Source organism: Falco punctatus (genome assembly GCF_963210335.1).
Source record: "Falco punctatus genome assembly, chromosome: 11".
Classification (NCBI taxonomy): Eukaryota; Metazoa; Chordata; class Aves; order Falconiformes; family Falconidae; genus Falco; species Falco punctatus.
Window position 1 is genome coordinate 29,579,451 of NC_137591.1, and position 20,403 is coordinate 29,599,853.

Genomic DNA, 20,403 nt, shown 5'->3' on the forward strand with positions numbered 1-20,403 from the left:
GTTAATTTACCTGAAGCCCCAAGTTATTTACAGAGAGATCTGGGAGATCTCCTCTTCAGTTTGCTGTATTTGTCACGCCACCTCTGTCACAATGGAATGAAGGAGATTACTCTGTTTCAAGTGGTATCTCCATTTTTCCTAGAGGCAGAAATTCATGGTTTCTCAGAAGTCTTGGGTGAGCAAAGAGAGACTAGTAAATTCGGGGCTAGGAGGGAACAGATTGCCAACGAGATTTCTTCCCTAGCAAAGGCCAAAGCAATACTTTACACATTCAGCCTGTAACTTCTACACAAGAGACGCTGCTTACATCTGTGTCTGCACTGTCCCCGCCACAAACACAGGCTCAGTTGCAGCCTTGGGACAAATTAGCAGCAGCCAATAACTCACACAAAAGTCGTGTTTTCCAAGAACAACATTTCATTAAAGTTTATATATTACTAAAATCGGCATTGCACAACCTTACCACATGGTTCCAGTTGTGCCCTCCTGTCCTTACCAAACCCTGGAGCAGAGAGAAGTTGCTCTGCTTGGGGAAGGGTTGTTTCGGTCTCCCGTAACTCACCAAATCAGTCCTAATTAGTCCTAGTTATCAAAGAGCCTTCTGCCCTATTACAGATTGATTCACTCAGAGATGCCACTGCCAAAATTGTTTCCTGCTGTGGCAGTTTATGATGTTTGCTTTGCAGTACAGCAGCATGAAGAAAGGATGCTTGCACCAGAAAGACACAAGGCTAATAAAATAAATTCCTGAAATGTAAGCCAGCCTCTTAAAAACACTCACCGGGTACGCATATAATCACACTCTATAATTACTGTAATTTGCACAATTAAGAGCTGGATAAACACCATAAATTTAAATGAAAAAACCTCAGGCACAGGCTGGTGCTGCTACTGGAATATTTTAAAATCCAAAATATACAACACTGCTGACGACGATTTCTGTAACCACTGCAACATGAGAGCACCTTGCTGAAATCCAGTTAGGTACTTGCCACCACTTCAAAAGAATAAAAATAAAGCAATAAAATTGTTTCTCCTACAGCTTACTTATGAACATTGTTTTCGTCTCAATCTCATCTTTTGGTACAGTCACAACTGACGCAACACTTTACACGATGCTGGTCTCCTGCAAGCTCCCCACTCCTCCCCGAACCTCCCAAGTTAAAAGCCATCCTACTTACACGGATCGCTGCTGTTATTTAGCCCAGCTAAGACAGAAATCCTGGGGCTGGCTAAGGAGCAGACTAAAAGTGACCGTGCCCCATAACTAGCACATTCCTCTGGAGAACCACCTTCTCCACAGACAAAGGTTTTGGCATTTCCAGGTAGCCATCTCACACTGGAAATGGAAGAGGAAAAACAACAATACCCAACAGCTCTCTGCCTGCTACCACGTTCCTCCTCCTAGGCACCTAAACCAACACTTTCTGATCAGTTATCTTTCCCATCAGGCAAGATGTTTCTCATACTCACCACTCAACGGCTTTGTCTGCACTAGCACCTTCCTCACCAGGCTTGCCATACTGGAATTTTTACCCGCGTTGTCTAAACCTGCTCAGGACCAAACTGGGTGGAAGAGTTAAAAAAACCCGTCTGCATCTAGTCCTTGCGTCTCCACTGGCCCCTTGGCTTTTTCTACTGAGGCTGCACAGCGTCTGGATGAACAAGGCTGAAACACACACACACACACACACACACACGTGTGCACGCACACGCACAGGAAGCCTGGAACCGAATCAGTATTAAACTTAGTGACTTCCTTCTTCATGCTCCAGTATCTCTGCTGTAAACAAGCACTGCATATTAGCTGAGCGAAGCCGAAGAGTCCAGCGGAGAAGGACAAAAGAAGGGAGAGGCTCCAGCAAGGAATAACTATTTTAAATACACAAACGTCTTCCCATCAGATTAAAACTAGCTTTCAAATTAGGCAAATTCTGAAGCCATTGTTATGACAGAATAAGTCAAGACAAACAGGAGACGCTGCTTCCTCCTCTGGAGAGGTCTCCTGGATTTCCAGTACGAAGCGTCCTGTAAACTTTCCAAGTGCCTGAATGAAGGACTTCAGAAGCATCTGTATCGCTTCAGGGACAGAACACAAAACGAGGGGGAGACAGACGCAGAAATGAGCCCCAGAAGAGGCACCACCAGCTGTAACTGCTGCACCTTGCAATGTAGGTGCCATGAACGAGTCAGGGGGGGGAACCTGGCTCATGTCTGTGTCAGACCACACGGCCAGGACTACCAGCGCTGCCCCACAAGGCAGCCACCAGCTCTCAGGAGCAAGGTCAGCCTGGCAGGAGTGTGTGTGTGTACAGGGACTAGACCGGAGTGAATTACATCCTCTCCGATGGTGTTTCATGAACAGCCTGCTTCTGTTTTGAGACACCTTCGCCTCACCCCACAAAGCTTCAGGCTCCCTTAGTCTTCAGTAGGCTTTCCTCCACCATTTTGAGGCATTTAATTCATGGCAGCTCTACCTCAGAGCAAACTGGAGAACAGATCCACCAGTGTCCATCAGACATGCCATCAAACCCTTCTGCACAGTCCCAGAGGGCACTAACATTTGCCTCACTGCTGGCCACAAATGCTCTCTTGAGAGATAAAGACAGCAGGCAGGTCAAGTTCTCCAGATGCAGAACGCTCCAAACACAGACAACAATGGCTCTGACTGCTCTGCTGGATCTCCAGCAGGCTCATGCGCTTGGCAGGGAGGATGAACAAGGGCAAGCAGAGCCCAGGAGAGAGATGGCAGCAGCCACTTCTGCCTACTGCTGCGCTCACATATGTCCTGCTGCAGACTGTGCCAAGCTGGGTGGCTCTGGAAAGCATCCTACCTGGTCTGTGGAAGGAGCCAGCCAGACACAGACCACTGCCCATCCTCCCCAGCTGCAACAGGCTGCAGCAGCAACCCTCCAAACCTGCAAGCCTGCTGCCATCAAGGAGGCTGGCTGCATCCAAGCATCCTTGGAAAAAGAGAAAAAGGAAGATGGACTGGGCAGCTTTGGTCCATCACCAAGTGTCAGCCAAACAGTGACCATCCTCACCCTTGGCCAGGACACAGCCATAGTGGCCTTTCTGCTTGCAGCAGCCCAGCTGCTGGAAAATGCAAGCCTGTTGGACTTCTTCCTAGGGCAGGAAAGGCCGAGTTGCATGTGGCTTCACAGCACGCGAATTTTTCCCTTGTCTCTGACAGTATACCGAAGCTATAGCAGTTCTTGGTCTGGGATCTTCAGCAGCCAGTAGCTTTATTGGTAACACTAATGAAATAGTGTCTGACCACTGCGGGCTTTCTCAAACTAAGTCACACAGTGGCCAGCACAAAAGGCTGAGTGAAAAGAAAGCTGACAGCTTGGCAATACTTGGGGCTAGGATGCTAAGTGCCTGTCTGAAAAACCTGCCATCTTATGCCTTTTCAGACAGACACGGTATTTATCTTTCTGACAAAGACCACTCATCTCACAGAAGAGCTTTATTACATCTAAGCTGAAACACTGAAAGATCTGCAACTTCAACAAACATCCTTTTTATTACCATCTTGCAAAGTTGGCTACTAAAAGATCCCCCATTTTTTCTTAATATGGCAACAGCAGATTCCACAGTCCACCTCTTCTCTTCTTTCCACCTTTTCTTTCAAGGCAAACCAAATTCTCACAAAAATAAGCTAAAATTAAATTCCTGATATCCTTTAAGGCCTGTGACTGCAAGATCCAGGGGTTGGGGTCAAAAAAAAATGAGAGCTGCTCTTAAAATCAGACTTCACATGAATCTTCCCAGGGTACGTGGGACAAGTTTCACAACAACCCTCCACATAAGAGAGAGAAGTCCGATTACAGAGAAGCAGGGGAGCACAGGGCAAGCAGTGTGCAAGCTCGTCAGGCCTCTGCTAAAGGGTGGCTTCTCCTTCTTCCACTGTCCAAGCTGAAAAAGCAACGCATTTTTATGGAGAAACTGCACACGGTTTCAAACCTTAATTTCCATTTAACCAGAAACAACGTGCTAGCATGTAGGAGTTTGACAGAGAAAGCCTCCCTCTGTGCTTGCTCCCCTTGGCCAGCAGCAGCCACCCTGCGTGCCACAGCTGGCCCGTGCCCTGCCAGAATTCTTAACCCAGACGTTGGCTCACTTCTCACTCTTCTCTCCTGACAGCTTCCAAGATACAGGCAGGGAACTGGCCATGCAAGTTGTTATTCTGGCAAACTCTTCTTAGCTAATCTTTCAAGCGGGCCCTGTGATCAACCTCTATCTATAACACGATGAGTCAAAAGAGGAAAAAAAACCACCTAAACCCAGAACATTAACTGTCTCCAACAACAAAATGTGAGTCCACATCAACTGGACTTAAGACTGCCCAGCCATGCAGACATATACCATGCCATAGGACTGTGCCTGGATACATACGTGCACATCCAGGGACAGCACAGGACCATCCCCATGGTCTTGGGTAGCCCTTGAGAGGTCAGGAAGCTCACAGCTCACCTTGTGACCGGCACCAGCGCCAATACCATGCAAGTCTCATTTGGGAAACTCATCTGTACACAAGATAATGTGAGGTTCGTGTAGTCCAACATGCCAGCTAACTGCCTCAATACAAGTGTTTATGTGCACATCTACCCAAAGACATCCAGAATTTCATTGTTCAATTGTAATGAAATCACCGCTACAGTGCAAAACACAAATCATTTCTTTAATAGGCGTCAGCAGAAGAAGGCTTCACATTAACGCCCTCATCTCTGCCAAGTACTGAAACAATTACTGCATGAATATTAACAGGGGTTCCTTGGCAGGATGATGCAATTATCACAGAGAATCTCAGGAGACACTGCAAGACTCTGCACGATGCCTCAAATTTGTATCAATTTAAAGAGCGATTACTTCAGGCAGCAGAGGCTCCTCAGCCTGGTTACAGAGGGGGTTCCACGTAATAAAAATAACAAGCTCCAGGATGAGATGGCTTGGGAGCAAGGGAAAGAAAACACTGTCACTTCCACCAACTGCACTCTGAGGAGACACAGCTCTTCATGTTTTCAGAAAGGGCAAAATAACCATAGCAGCTATGCTGCTTCTCACAGCCCATAAGGAGAGGAAAAATTATTTTGAATGTGGTATTTATTTAAGGTCACATAAAAAGAGGAGTCTGGCCAGTTAACCCCTTGAACGGGTTTTCTGGGATAGACCAACACTGTAACATACAGAGATGGGAACGGAGAGAACAAACAGCAGCACCCTGACTTCAGACCAACAAAACTGTGCTTAAACCCTTCCGCTGACTTTCACTCAGCCCCGCTTCCCTGGCATTAGGGGCTTTCACCTGTTACACACCAACCTGACCAGTATGTTGTACACTCCTGTGCTAAAAGCTGATTACAGCTTCTCACCTCATTCCAGAAACACAAGGAGTTTCCGCAGCTGAGCCGGCCCACGTTCATGGCTCTCTTTCTTGGCACCTAGGATTTTCAAACAATCTTCAAAGATTTAATACTTTAGTTTAAAGCTTCACAAGCAGCACGTTAAACCTGGGCATCTCCCCTTCATTTGCCATATGATTATTGAAAGTTGCAGTAAAAGCTTGTTCCTAACAAAACATACCGTCAATCATATTTTTAATATTACATACAAAAACTGAAATTAGAATTTTTGCTTCAATTACAAATATACTCAAAACCAGAAGCTATCACCTTGGGTAGCTTGGATTGCAGGATACATTTTAAGCTTGGGATCTCATATTTAAGATACGTGATTCTGGATCAAAACAAAGAGGGTGTTAAGATTCCAGGTCACATTTGTACTAAGTATCCACTAGCACCTCCAATTTTACAGGCTTTACCAGAAAGGAAGGACATCCTCTCCCCACCCTTGAATACTGCTCCTTCTACAGACTCTTAAAAAAGAAGAAAAAAAAAAAAAACCAAAAAAGAAAAGCTGACACCCAGTACAGTGACCTGATGTTTTCCATGCATTTGCCCTCTGATAAGCACAAAAATGCCTTCTGCTGGGCGTTTTCCCTGTTAACCTTCCTGACCAAAAACATTAATGCTCAGAAGAAAACAGAACCTAATGCAGTAGGTAATGATACTAAATATAAGCAATGAGTCAAATTACTTTGTTTCTCAGGCATTCAACTTCACAAGTTGTTTCAGAAGTTCAAAAACACAGTCCCTGCACAGACCTAGAACAGCCGACCATTTCCCATTTTTACCTTTTTTTTTTTTTTTAGTTAAATTTATTCTTAAAAACAGAATCATTACAGAACTCTGTGAAACAGATGCGGTTCAGGCCATTTTTTATAGCAGTTGTTACTATGAAAAAAGCCTCATCACCAGCGACCATCTAACAAAACATTATTACAACTGGCTTAAGTAAAGAGAAAGGAGGTACAGAAAAAAGGAGGACAGGGAGCATCCAGGAGACCGCTGCGAGTCCTTTCAGAGAGCTCCAGCCACGGGTTTGGCAACGAAGCCATGGGATCATCGCGTGCACTGCTGAGGCAAGACAGGTTAATTTGGTTCAGATGGCCGTGGCCGGGCACAAAGCGGAGCATGCAATGGGGGAGTCTGCTCCCTGACTCCACCAGCTCCAGCACAAGGACAGGAAAAGTCCAAGGAGTTCAACCACCCTGGAAAGCAAAGTCTTGAGGCTGGCAAAGTGACAAAGCCAGCAGGAGATGCTTCCCGCTATGCGAAGGACAGTGGGAGGCTGCTTTTGAAACCGAAAAGCACACATATTTTAAAAAGGAGAGATTAAATACCTAACAGACAAGTCAAAGGAGGAAATCAATGATGCATTAATAGTTTCAATCATTCTCAAAGTATTTACACAGTCTGCATTCAAACACTTTCTTTTAATAAACAAAACAACAAAAAAACCCAACGGATAAAAGACCTGCTGGATTACTTAAAAAAAAAAATAAAATTCACATTCACATGTCCTTTTTTTTCCCTCTGAAGTTTATCTCTAGAGATATTCACCAGTTCCCCAGCTCCCAGCCCTGCAAATTGTGTCCAACATGGAAAAATCATCTAATTGAAAAATTCAGCTTTTTAAGCTTCTTCAGTACCATGTGTCTCTGCACATTAACTAGGAATCAAGACAGCCAAGGAAAAGAGCACTGAGACTACATAGACTGAAGATCACTATAAATTTGTCTCCAGAGATGGTCTTTATTGGGGAGCAGAAGTATATTTATTTTTACGTCTAAATGCCAACAGCAGCTCTGTGTGTCTGGTTTGCTTTAGCAAAATTTGAAACACAGGAAAATTATCAATAACTGCAGGCATTACTAATGCTGCCATGACTGATATAACAATAACGCTTTACAAGACATCTATAGCAAGAGGCGGTGTGTGTGGGGAGAACCACAGACGCTTCCAGAAACGTGCTGACAAAATGACATTGTTTTCTTGAATCCAAGATGTCAAAACCAAATGTCTCTAATAACCCTTGATAGGGAAAAAAAAAAACCCCACACTGTAGAGAAAGTTGCAAACATGGAGTCACCCTCTTCTACATGCAGCATGAATTCTCTCCAACAGAGCCCATCATTTTACCTACATCTTACTGTCTGCACAATTGAACTTTACCAGCAGCTCAGCAAGTTCTCAGTACAGGGCTGAGGTTCATCCTCCCCCCAACAATCATGGCTTCACCATGGCTGTGGAGGCCTGAATGTGTGTGGTACAGTTCTCGCCGAGGTTTCCAAGAGCTGTTTTGCCTCTATTTTTTCAAACTTCAGGCTCATTCCCAAAACAGATCTCCCTTTCTTCCCCGACAACCCAGCTCCTCCGGAAGAAGTCGCCTTCTCCCTGCAGCTTCTCTCACCCATGCTTTGCACCCTTCATAGTAGGAAAAAAACCAAGAGGCCAGGAAGATGAGGCCAGGTCCTCTGACAGCGGGTTGTGGAGGTCAAGTACAGTGAATCTAGAAGAGGGGATCTCATGTCTGTCCTTCGAGAAGTTGTTGGGATCTGCAGGGCAATCTCTGCAGCTACAGGTGGCTGCAGAATGGAATAGGCAGTCTGCTACTGCATGCAATTGCCTGTTCTGCCCACACACAGAACCTGCAAGGATAAGGCAAGAAGTTCTCCCCCAAAATATATGCTACACTGTGACAAGCATTTCTCACCTCTAGCACATCATCCCTGATGAACAAATTAGGTTTACCAGAGTTAAACCTTGAGTGAATGACCCAGAATCAAGACAACTTATTGGAATTTTAAAATTAACAGACATTTACTGGAAACTGAACAACTAACAGCCAGTGGTTCATTCTGCAGGTTAAGGTGCTTTTAAGTGAAATGAACAATGAAGAGATTACACCTTCCTAATCAAGCCACACATTAGAAAAATGTAAGGGAGGAAAGAAGGGAAGGGGAAAGTCAGGGAGGCTGAGGATTGGAAGCTAAAAAAAGATCAGGTATCTGCAATAGATTAAGTGGGGAGAACACAGAAGAAATGTGCACTTCAGTTTTGTCTTTACGTACTCTCCTGGTCCTCACACAGGACTTTGCAGTCCTTAGCCCAGTGTAAACAGATGTACATAAGCTGAAAATGGACACAGCATCTCTCTAGAAAAGCAATTTGGGGTGCGTTTGAGACAAGTGTATTTCTATCACCCTGTGTTCAGCACAGGGAGGAAATGCTGTTTGCACCTGCAGAACATCCATCTCAATTCCGATTGCTGTTACCACAGGACTGTTCACGGTTCTTGCCACCGGCTCTGCTGGGAGGCGAGATTAACAATTTTGTTCTCAGCCCCAGTGCAAAGAAAAACACGTCAGACCTTGCCTTACCCTGCACTCCTTTCGGAGGAGGATCTCCAGCCAAAGGATTCTAGAAAGACAAAGGAACAAACCTTACTTCTTGGTGCTCCACATACAGAGCACACAATTCACTAGTATGCTAATAAATTACCGATTTTATTACAGAATATTGCCAAGTTAAAATAACAAAACAGCACTATTACTGTGTTAGTAAACTACCTTAACTTTCGTAACCGTGCATTTTGTTATTTATAAAGTAACTGAATGTAACTGGAGCTTTCTCTACTCTGCAAGGTAGAAGAGACTCAAAGATATCTACCTCCCTCATTCTCAGTCACCCCCCCAGTGGTATCAGACTTAATCATTTGCAGTTTTATTGGTAACTCCTGAAGCCTGGAATAGGATATCGACATCTGCAATAAACCTCAGAGAAGGAGGCAGATGTTAATTAACATAAGGATTTTCTTTACCAAGACAGCCAGCCAACCCAAAAAGAAGTGCCATTTTTTAAAAACCTTTCTCAACACCTAACAATTTGTCTCCCTCTCACCTGCTTAAAATAATTCTCATGGCTCTTAAAATATTAAAATACTCCCCTAAGCCTTAAGGTTAAGTTTTAAACATGCAAGAGGTACAAGCCCTTTTGTCTCCACAGCTCCCACGCTTGTCACCTTTCCAGGCAACTGCATCCCTGAGACAGCTCACGGCCACCAAAAGCAGGGGGAGGAAGAAAAAACAAAACAAAACGAAACAAAAAAATCCAAGTCCTACAATCCGTGCACCCCACCAGCAGTTGCAGGTCACTCCTCAGTACTGGAGCATCCCTCTATCCTCCATCTCCAAACCTTCATTAAAAGGGACTACTGAGCTATGGAGCCAGTATAAAAGGGGAAAAAATTCTGGTGGCAGGGAGCTGTGATGCTCTTTAGTTATTATGAAACTGCTCCAGCACATAATAACCATCAGAACCACACTCAGGATGTGGTCCCCAAAAGGGGCTGTGGGCTTACGGCAGAGGACGGTGCAAATCCACCCTCCACCTAGAGTGATCCTCCCAGCAAAAATTTGGCAGTGAGAGAGAAGCCAGGGTGTTTGGGTCCTCCAGGACAGGAGAAGAAACTGGCCAGTCTCTGCCTTTCTCCTCTTGGGATCTCCCTCCTCCCCCACCACAAACCAGACATTTTTAATCGCTGCGACTACATATGAGATTGCACGCCTTCGCAGTTGGCAGACAGCTGCCAGAAACCCATTCTCAAACCCTAAACTTAAGCACGCTCATAAGGAAAACAGAAGAGTTCAGAACCGCATGAGAATCTTGTAATTTGCTCTCTGAAATAACCCTAAAAGCCCGTGGCAATCCACGTGCAAAGGAATGTATTTTTCCTCATAAAACCTCAAATGAGCATTTCGATCTCATGTCATCATGGGAATCAAAACTGCCATTTCTGAAAAATCATGGATTTATATACATTGGCTGTGTGAAAGTCCAAACGTGTAGTTAATGAAGCAATTGCTTTTCCTTTAGTAGAACAGAAAGGCAGTCATTTTCAATTGTTTTGCACACCTCTTCCTCATCTGCTTTCCTGCAGAGATCTTCACATGAGCACACGCACACTCTGCCACAGGGCAGGCACTTGTCTTTTAGAGTAGGCAAGAGGAAAAAAAAGCTACAAGATGTTGTAGCCCAAAAAGTAAATTACATCTTCACACCAGACTCTAGCTGTGTTACCAAATGAAAATTAGCGAATTTTCCCCTCCTCTATGCTTGTCATCCTGGGCTTTTGTTTGAACTACAATTCAGGAAAACCCACTGACCTTCCTCACTGGCCTCCTCTTCAAAAGTTTGTCTGGAGAGGGTGAAAGCATGAAGCAGGAGAAGTATTTATGAGATAGACGCTCATTTTACTGAAAAAATTAGGAATATCTTTATGCATGAGCAACAGTTGACTCGACCACAGTCATTGCTTTCTTGTGAGTCTAACTATGAGTCAACAGTTGGCTGAAAAACTTCAAGGTGCAGCTGAGTGTTATGCTGAAGTCGCTCAAGTTTTTCTAAGAGGGGCTATGTTAGACATTTGACAGGCTGTGGGACTGCAACCAGTGGAAGTGGTACACAGCTCAAAATTTACTTACCGAGAGAGAAGCCTTCCCCACAACTGTAAAACACCTCTAGGATACCATTTTCATGAAAGGCAAAAGGCACTCTGGACCCTCAGAGCATGGTTTCAAATGCTAATTCACCACTGACATGTCAATAACCAGCTAGAATAATTTGTGCAAAATAGTTTTATGCAAAATGGTTGTTTTAAAAGATCGGGGTAGGGTGAGTGAAACCCACAAATCCTCTCATGCATTTATTCTCCTGAGTAACGCACAAACTTGAAAGTTGGGCAAGGGGACCAGAGAGATTGTCCCTTTGTCACAGAGAGAAGAGAAGGCTTGGCCTCTTGGTGGCAGCTGCTGAAAATCTTTCCAATTCTCCATGGACTGAAAAAGAGCACAGGTGAAGACATCACCGTCAAAAAAATATGAGTTTTGAAATAAAATTCAGCAAGAAGGCACATCGCTCCATGTTAGGCAGCAGTAAGGGAGGGAAGCACACAGACAAAAGAGACAAGATAGACCATGGACTATAGAAGGAAATGAGAGAGGAGGAAGAAGAGCAAGAATAAAGCCAGACTGGTTGTTTTGCGGATGGGAGAAGATATGAAATATAGGAAGTATAATAAGCAAAGTGTATATAACTGTTTCTTTCCTATAAAACCGTATGGGACAAGATCATACAGGTATTTTTCACCACAGCTAACAAGCACTTATCCGCAGGCTAGTAAGCATCAGGTATATTTCTCCAAGGAATTAAGGAAATACTTGTATTAAAATTAAAAATAAAAGAGAATGCTCACTTAATCTGCTATGTGATCTGAATCCCCATTTATAAATGGCAGGGACTGGAGACAATGAGAAATTGCTAGATTACACAGTCCTCTGCAATGCAGTTAGCAACAGCTGAGGGGTAAAGTTGGAAAAACACCAACGGACTTAAGAATGCCAAATTAAGTTTGCTTGCACAGTTGCTGCTAATAAAAACCACAAAGCCTTTCTCTCTGTCTCTGCACTGCCTCATTCATTCCACAACATAATACTGAAACAGAACTAAAATCATGGAAAAAGCCTAAGAAAAAAAATCCTGTCTCAAACATCGCCAGTCTTCACTTGACTGCAGGGAATGGAGCCGCTGCAAAGCCAGGTACAGCTTCACGTATGATCCTTCACCAAGGATTTTCGGTGAAGCCCGTTCCCAACACAGGCAGCAGTTCACTTGTTACTCCAAGTGCCAAAGACAGAAACACACACATCCCAGCAGGAGAGAGGCACTTCGGCTTACAGCACTACATGTCATTTCAAGCCAATGAAGTCATGACAGAGAATCAGACAGGAAAATATTTTCCTACTATCTCACAGATAAATGGAACTTGCTAAAAATTTATTAGAAGGTCTGCTGGGAGCTACAAAAGTTTCTTCGTTTTCTAGAGCCACAAACTCCTCACCAAGCACGAAGGTGAGGTGAATGAATCTGCGATTCACAGAGAGCGAATGTAAAGAGATAACGCGCACTGAGCTACAGAAGCCACCCTGTCGGAGCTCGGTAATTACATGAACGAACTGATCTATTAACAGCGAGTCTAACTACAGCCCCCCAAGGGGCTACAACTCAATCAATGGTATTTTGAAAGGAAACGTTGCTCTTGCAAGGGAACTGCAATGGCAGAAGGGAAGACTAGCCATGTGGTTATCAGCCACAAGATACTACCTACTCATGGAATAATACATCGTGCTATTAAAAAAAAAATAAATACAAATTACACTACAAAGAATTTTATTTCCAACAGGCCACATTTAGAAGTACATCAGTGAACTCTAATTTGCCTTTCCACAGCAGATTAGAGATAGAAATTCTCAGCTTGCATCTAAATCAGAGGGTTTCCTAACTGCATTAGCAAAGTAAGAATTACAGAGCTATACTTAACAGTTTTATTGTTGTGAAAATGATTCTGACTTCAGAAGGCAGCTTCTCCTGAAGTAAGGAAGATGTGTCAGTGAATTACTCATACCAACAGCCCTTCGACAGTTAACCCTACCTCTGGCACGGGGAGAGTTACTACAGCAGCACAATGAATTTTGTAAAGCAAACTAATCCCAGGAGCCCCCTAATAAAATTCCGATGTAGCCTAAGGAGTCATCCTTCAAAGAAACACATTTCTGACTGTTTTCTTGTGGAAATGGCACTGTAAAACAGATATTTACCTTCTCAGGTCAGGCTTACTGCAATTAGTCAAATATCTGCATGTTTCTACAACTTCAGATTAATTCAGTTTTATCTTAGTCATACACTTAAAGACCATGGTTCTGGAGAACAGAAAATATTTGGGAAAATATTTCATTTTTCTAAATATCACAATTCCTTCTTTTTATAAGTACCCAGTATGTAGATATCATCAAGTCTGCACATGGCTATCATCCCTTTTCAAACACTCCATGGCACAACATACTGACTGATCTTTCACAAATAGCAGTTCTATTTGCATCCTGGCCATGCTATGTATTGCTCTTTTTCTAACAGTGGTTAGAGAAAAGGAAAAGCTTCTCCATTACTCCCCTTTACAATGGGGAGAAAGAAAAAAAAGCACCTATTAGGAGCTGCTCTATCTATATTACATGCAATTCAACACACAGGAAAAGCCCTTTGAAAAGGAGGAGGATTATTTGCATGTAGCAGAGACCAAGCTGTCAAAAAGCAAAGCTAAGGAAGGCTGCACAAAGATGTGACGCTGCATTCCTTGGAAGTGCTATCACTTTATTACCCCTCTCTTCAAGGAATTTGGCAAAGCTGCAGGACTTACGAATCCGAACGAAAGGGAAAAGGGATAAAGAAATGAAGGTGTGGCAAACAATAGTCAAAACCAAGATTATTTGCAAAGGAACTCTCATAAATAAACATGCTTTGTTGCCTGCTTTTTATTTTGCATCTTTCAGATACCTCTTTGCTTATATTGGTGCATATGTTTGTTTTTTCTTTATAAAAAAACTGAAAACTGCACACAGCTTGGACTGTCTCTATGACAGTGTAATGCTGTATGAGCAGTGAACAGCCACAGGCCAACAGTCAGCAACTTTAAACACAGCTGGCATTAGGGATTCCACAGACTGTGGCCTTTTTGTTACCAGAGCTGAAGGACATGAAATATTTTATCTCATTTGACTAACACATGTTGCTCTAGCATACTCACATCTTACGCAGTCTAAGCTTTCAGTCTGAAATAGAAGTTTTAAAAATTTGTATTTTTATATATCCAAAGCAAACAAGCATTAAACATTAGTCCACTGGGGTAAACAGCCTGGAATGATTGCTCTGATGATACTTTTAGGAAGCTAACATTTCATCGGGTTTGTGGTGAAGCAGGATACTTGAATTATAAATTGGGGTTTTTTTTCAATCAACTGTTTTTGTCAGATCTGCTCCAAAAGAAAACACAGGCAAGACAGAAAAGCACCCAAAGAATCTATTTGAAAGATCAGGTAGGAAAGGAGTAACAACAGGTGTTAAAGAGAAACCTTTTCATTTCCCACATTGAGCAATGCTGGTTGTAAATAAAAACAAAAGTTTAAAAAAGAAAAACATTGCTCTAAACTGTCAAGCATTGCTTTATTCAAACTGACATCAGTAAGAGAATTGTTGAAATGCCCAAGTCAGGGCTGTGCTCATATATGCCAATGCACCATAGCAGTAGGTGCCTGCATAGGAAGGAGCTCCACTCCATGTTGCCAGTGGAAAAACCACCCTAACACCACCTCCTCCCAAACACACTCAGTCTTTTTTGAGTAAATAAACTCAGAAAGTAAAAAACCACCGCAGTCTAGTTTTTTGAGTAAATAAAATTACAAACACAGCACCCACACCTTATGTTATTGAGGATGACCATCTCCACATACAGTTATTTGGCACATGGAAGCCACAATCATAAATTATGCTTTTACTAGACCTGGTTTTCCTTTTATCTTTAGTTACACTGCACCACCATCCAGGGCTCTCTGGGAGGCTCAGGCTCCAAGATCCAAGGGACTGCCTTACAGTCTGTAAGGCTTTTCTCCTGCATAACACAAATCCTCGAGCTTTCAGCCAGTCATCCTTGTGCCACAGCCAGCTATTTTATTCATCCCTCTAAGATGAGCATCAGTAATACGCTTACACCAGATACACTTTAGACCCCATACACGGGTAAAAATCACAAAGCAGGACATGGATATGCATAAGCACCTAGCCTACAAACCTTCTGGGACTAGTGCCAGTTAAGAAATGATAGTAAGAACAGTTTTATTCAGCAAGGAAACTTAAATCAGGTATACAGGAAGCCTTCTTGCCTGGTTCGCTATTTAGGCACTAAGTCTAGACTGGGTATTAATGCGTAAGACTGAATTCTGCATGGCATCATGTTCATAAAGTCCATAAGGAAAATCCCAGTTTGAAAACTAACAATCAAATTCAAGATAGTTGTAAGCATGACTGTAAAACAATAATGCCAAGGAAGAGAAAGGGATACAAACATTTCTCTGAGGCTAAATATCGAGAAAACTGTCAAGGGAGTCTCTCCTTCAGTGAAATCCCTCCCTTAGTGTAGAGGACCACTTCAAAGCCAAGCTACCACTCGCTGAAATTCTTCAATTAAATTGGCGTAGATACTTCGAAATATGCTTCCAATAATAGAAACTGGCCCTGAAGGCTCCCTGTAGAATTACTTTATTCAGATAACCAACAAAATAAAGATAGGTGAAAAACTACCAAGAGCAGCACAAATATCCTAACTTTAAAAAAAAACCCAAACCCAACACTTCAGCCTTCAGAAGTCATCTTTCTGCCTGCTCCGAAACAATAGGACACTGTTCTCTTTGTACTCCTGACACGTTTTATTTCAACCACCACACCCAGTTCTGGGAAGGGCACTACGATAGCGCTGATTTGTTTGCAAGATGCTGCAAGGTGAAGTCAAAGTTAATGATCCCATATCCTGTTTAATTTCTTTCTGTTTCCCCCCCCCCAGATTTCACACTAGTAAACACAAAACCAAAAATTCACTCCCATATGTGCTAAAAGGAAAAGGGTGAAAGGGGTAAAAAAAAAAAGCTATCCTATACTAGCCACTGATTAAAAACCAAAAGTAACACTGAAAAGGAGTGTAGCAGAGCTCATGAATAGCAACGAGCAGCTGCAGGCAAAAGAGACTCAGCAGAGTCTCTTGGGATCCATGTACTCTCCAAGTTAACAGGGCACAGGGTACGGCAGCCCAGGGAAATACTGCAGCAGAGTTTCCACCACACCGTCTCACCAGTGCATCTCAGCCTCAATTGTCACAAGCTTCAAAGCAAGGAAAAATTCTGTCCTCCATACATTTGAGACTCAACCTTTGCAAAATCTACAACCGTCACGTAACTCTTGTTCAGTAGGGAACAAGTCAAAAAATCAGGTTTGCTTTACATACTTCTGATGGTTGTTGGGTGTAATACCCTGAGCTTATTTTCACTGATGACCTAGACAGACAAATTAGACTGACACAAATCCAGACTACATCAAAATAAACCAGTGCACATATTAGGGAGGGGTTGGGGGTAGTGGTGTACAATATTTAAATATTTAAGTTACACATTACAATGTACATCAGGTCCTCCACCTAAACTGAGGACTTGAAGAGGACAAGCAGGTAACTTTTTTAAAAAATCTGTTTTGTGTTATGATCACCAAGCTGGCTACTCAGCTAGAACAATAAAAGGATTCCAGCCAAATGAGCATTACTTCCTCCAGCCCGTCTTTTAAAAATTAAACTCTGTGAAGATAACGACAGTCATGCTCAGTGCTAATTATAGCAGAAACATTATAGTGGCTAAAAAGGCTAAAAAGAGGTGGTGGGAAAGGAAGGAAGGTAGCTTAGAGGAAAAAAATACAAACCAGGGAATGGCAAACCTGTCACGTGTCTGTCATGCTTCGCCTTCATGCAGTGCTCACAGTAAGATGGAAGGTAGGAAGCGCATAAGCTTCCTTGGGACAATGGAAGTCCCAAACCCTGAGGAGCAGTCAAAGACTGAGTGAAGCCCCACAAACGCTGTGAGATGCAAAAAACCAGCAGAAGTCTGAGTAATGTACAAATTAAGTGGAAAAAATTAAGGAAAGCTTCTTACCCTGCTTTTTATCCCAGCTGAGCGTACAAGGGGAGAACTATCCTGCTCCCACACTTGAGCCCAACTTCTCAAAGGCCAGCCTGGACAGAGGACAAGTACGAGGCTGTTTTATTTTAGGGTAAAGGAGACTGTTGCCCTCAGCAGTGATTTTAGCAATAGAAGCAAGTAAATGATAAACCTAAAGAAATCCCAAAGCCAGCGAGCCCTGTGAGGACAGGAGAGCATGCCGCCAGGCTCCTGAAGCTGCCGAGGAAGAACCTCATTTTCACATGTAATGTGTACTTGCATTTTCTTGTTTTGTGATTTTCTTTCTAACCCTGTAATCAAATGTTTAGCAGCTACTTTGACAGTACACATACTACTTTTTCCTTCTATTCCTAAACTTTGGCTAGTAAACAGGTGATCCAACAAGGAGAGACTACTCATTTCTTTGGGAGTGGCAAACTGATGAACGGAGTAAAATTCACAACAGCCTTTGCCCAGCACTAAAAGCAATGTTACTACCTTTCCTCCCAGCATGACTGGCTGTGCCCTCAGGCTGTATCTTGAAACCACCTCATCCCAGGATCAGCAAGTGACAGAAGCGATGTGAGTGTAGTCCCTGGCTCAGAAAGCATCCCTTCACAGCAACTACCTATGGCATGCACATGTGGTACAGCTCTGTCTCAAAGTCCAGAGGACAGGATGAGAAGCCTCTAATTAAGCTTTCCAACACAGCAGAGCATGTGCAGAAACTCCAACTTAAAACCGTCACTTACAATCTTCCCAAACCGACCAGAGGACCCAATGCAGGCTGTGTTGTTCAGGATGACAGTGCTGCCCAGTACCTGGAGGATGCAGAGGAATCCAGCAGTGTGAAATGAACATGACTGATATGCGCCCACCCCAAAAAAAAAAAAAAAAAAAAAAGTGCAAGCTATTTTTTCCCTGCACATACAAGTGGCTGGGAATTAATAACTTCTCAAACCTACCCACACACTAAAAACTGTCCTTGTTTAAAAGATTCCTCACAGTTGCTACAAGGCAGCAACAAAGTGGATATAAAAGTATTGCAAAAATCACTGTAAGAAGAAAAACTGTCAGCAGAAAAGATACTGGAAAGCTACAGAAAAGGTTTCAGTCTTATTCATACTAGTTACACAGTAGGAGATTTCCCTCCTAATATTTGTAAAATTGGAAAACAGAAGTTTCACCCATCAGTGAAATCAGCACAAATACTAAGGACTCTAATCTTTCCCAAGCTAAAAGAAGTTTAGCTCCATGCCAGCTAGGTTAAAAAAAAAAAAAGGCAGGTTTGGTTCAAGGATGCCAAATCAAACCGTACAGCATTCAAACAAACATGTGTCTCCAAGCTGAATCACATTATTATTTCTTATTCCCTACCGGGGATGGGGAATAATGCTCAAGAACAGAGGGGAAAAGGAGTTGGGATAAACATTTGATCCCAAAAATAAAACTCAAAATTCAAACAGACACCTCAATTTAAGAAAACAATAATTTATAAACACATCCTTTTGAGAGAGAGCGCAATGCTAGCTCTCCTCTGAGCCTGTAAGTCAACTTGCTCATTTGTTCCCTGCACTTTGCCTCAAACAGCAGGTGCAGCCAGGTGGACTACTGGTATGAGTCCACAACAAAATGCCATTTATCTTTGCAAATCCTAATATTCACCAATCCACCTGCAGATGAAGCAATAAATTTTTTGCTTCCACAAACGGAGGGAATGTTATTTAAATCATGATACTATTCAAGTAAATCCAAGACAGATGGGCCAGGATTCAGGGACAACTGAAGTTGCTGTGTTTATGATAAGGGAATTAGAGTGACAGAAAGCCTCTTCCTGGGAAATGTGGGATCTGGTAGATTTGCATTTGCTGCATAAAGGCAGCAAATGCTCTACAAATACACCATGCAGGGTCAGTGAGCCAGAACAGTTTGGAGGTAGTGGCTCAATCCTAGAAGAGGGCACCCAGATATCCAGGTAATTGTTCTACAAAGCACCATCCACCAGAGTCTGGCAGGTCACCGCAAGCCAACCTGAAGGAAGTTTTTGACATACCTTGTCTACCTCTCGGTTTCTAGAAGAAGTGAGAGTTTGGGGAGGAGACAAGTGGGAAAGAAAATACCCCAATCTCCCAGACCACAAGCATAAGAGAGGAAATACAAGTATTTTTTCCTTTAGCATGTTAATAGCGATACAGCGTGTGTGTGACCCATCTACACCAAGCAGACACAGAGCAATTAAAATGTTACCATCTCATACAATCAAAATACTGTTCAATGAAGACAGGATTAAAACATGTTGCATCTGTCTCTAACTTGGCTACAGGTAGATGACTTCGTTAGGGATTTTTAGCCAGGAGAGTCAAAAGTGTTAACAGAAAAGTGGACCTGGTATCCTGTGACCAAGGAAGCAAAATTTATCCACTTCAGCAAATGTTGACAGAGCCATTACTCAAGCAAGGCTTCAGATAAGTCACTACTAAAATCTTGAGCCCGAACAGTGAACTGCGGGGGTCCCTGCTCTTGGTTCATCTACCACAGCTGATAATACACCGGGGGTGGGGCGCATGTGTGAAGGCAAGCTTGTATACACTATTACTACAGAAAGTAGATGCACACAGGCTATATTAAGAGGACATCAGAAAACTGGCATTTTTCTGATAAGGCTGCTTTTTTTAATGATGCTCTATGAAAGGGCGATCAGATCAACAAGGCTGCAGGGCAAAAATGAAGACACCAAGACACCAATCGCATCTACAGTAACTTAAGGCAGCTGCCAAAACTTACTTAAAATGTTTAACTGGACAAGTAAAACTATGGTAAAATTTAACCCAGTTCACTGAACAGGTCTGTACAATTTCAGGCATAGCAGCAGACACCGTGCATCTTTTCTGTCAGGCTGTCAGTCTGCTCTCTCACTATGTATCTTCAAACCCAGACATTGGTGATTGGATGCTTACTGAACTTCTAACAGGGCATTTTATTTTCCCACTTGAGAAAAAGCTTTGAGCACAAAACCAAAGCAATTGATTCCTTTACACTCTGCCTGTTTCTTGCTTCTCACTTAGGCATCACCCTTTGAACTTCAGCCTGGTGGTAACAGTAGCATCAGCATTACTAAAGGCTTAGAGTTTGCAAAGAGAAAGACAAACCTTTTTTTTTTCTGGTTTTCTTTTTCATATGTGGATGTATTCAGAGTAAATGAGGAAGAAGCTGAGATATTGCAAGTTGAAACTGAGGACAGAATAAGCACGGAATGAATATCTGTTGCATAGCTTAAAATAAACAAAAAATGTAGCTGCCTGATGGTCAATTTTCAAAACCAAGCAGATTTTGTCTTCACTAGCCACGGATTTCTCTCCATATTAGGTTAAAAAAACCAACCAACCAAACAAACAAAAACCCAACATTCATTT

General features: G+C 42.8%; 1 protein-coding gene across 4 annotated transcripts in view; it reads right to left on the reverse strand.

Annotated features, from left to right (window-relative positions):
* The window catches only part of RASAL2 (RAS protein activator like 2), a 190,008-nt gene that overhangs the window by 147,302 nt on the left and 22,303 nt on the right, over positions 1 to 20,403 (reverse strand). Inside the window, exon 1 of one of the 4 annotated variants that reach the window (XM_080406583.1) lies at positions 1,474 to 2,177. The exons of the other annotated variants lie outside the window; for them this stretch is intronic. Coding sequence (XP_080262709.1) covers positions 1,474 to 1,522 — 49 coding nt within the window. The 5' untranslated portion in view covers positions 1,523 to 2,177. Of the gene's footprint in view, positions 1 to 1,473; positions 2,178 to 20,403 lie in introns of those variants that run through there. 4 annotated transcript variants of the gene reach the window in all.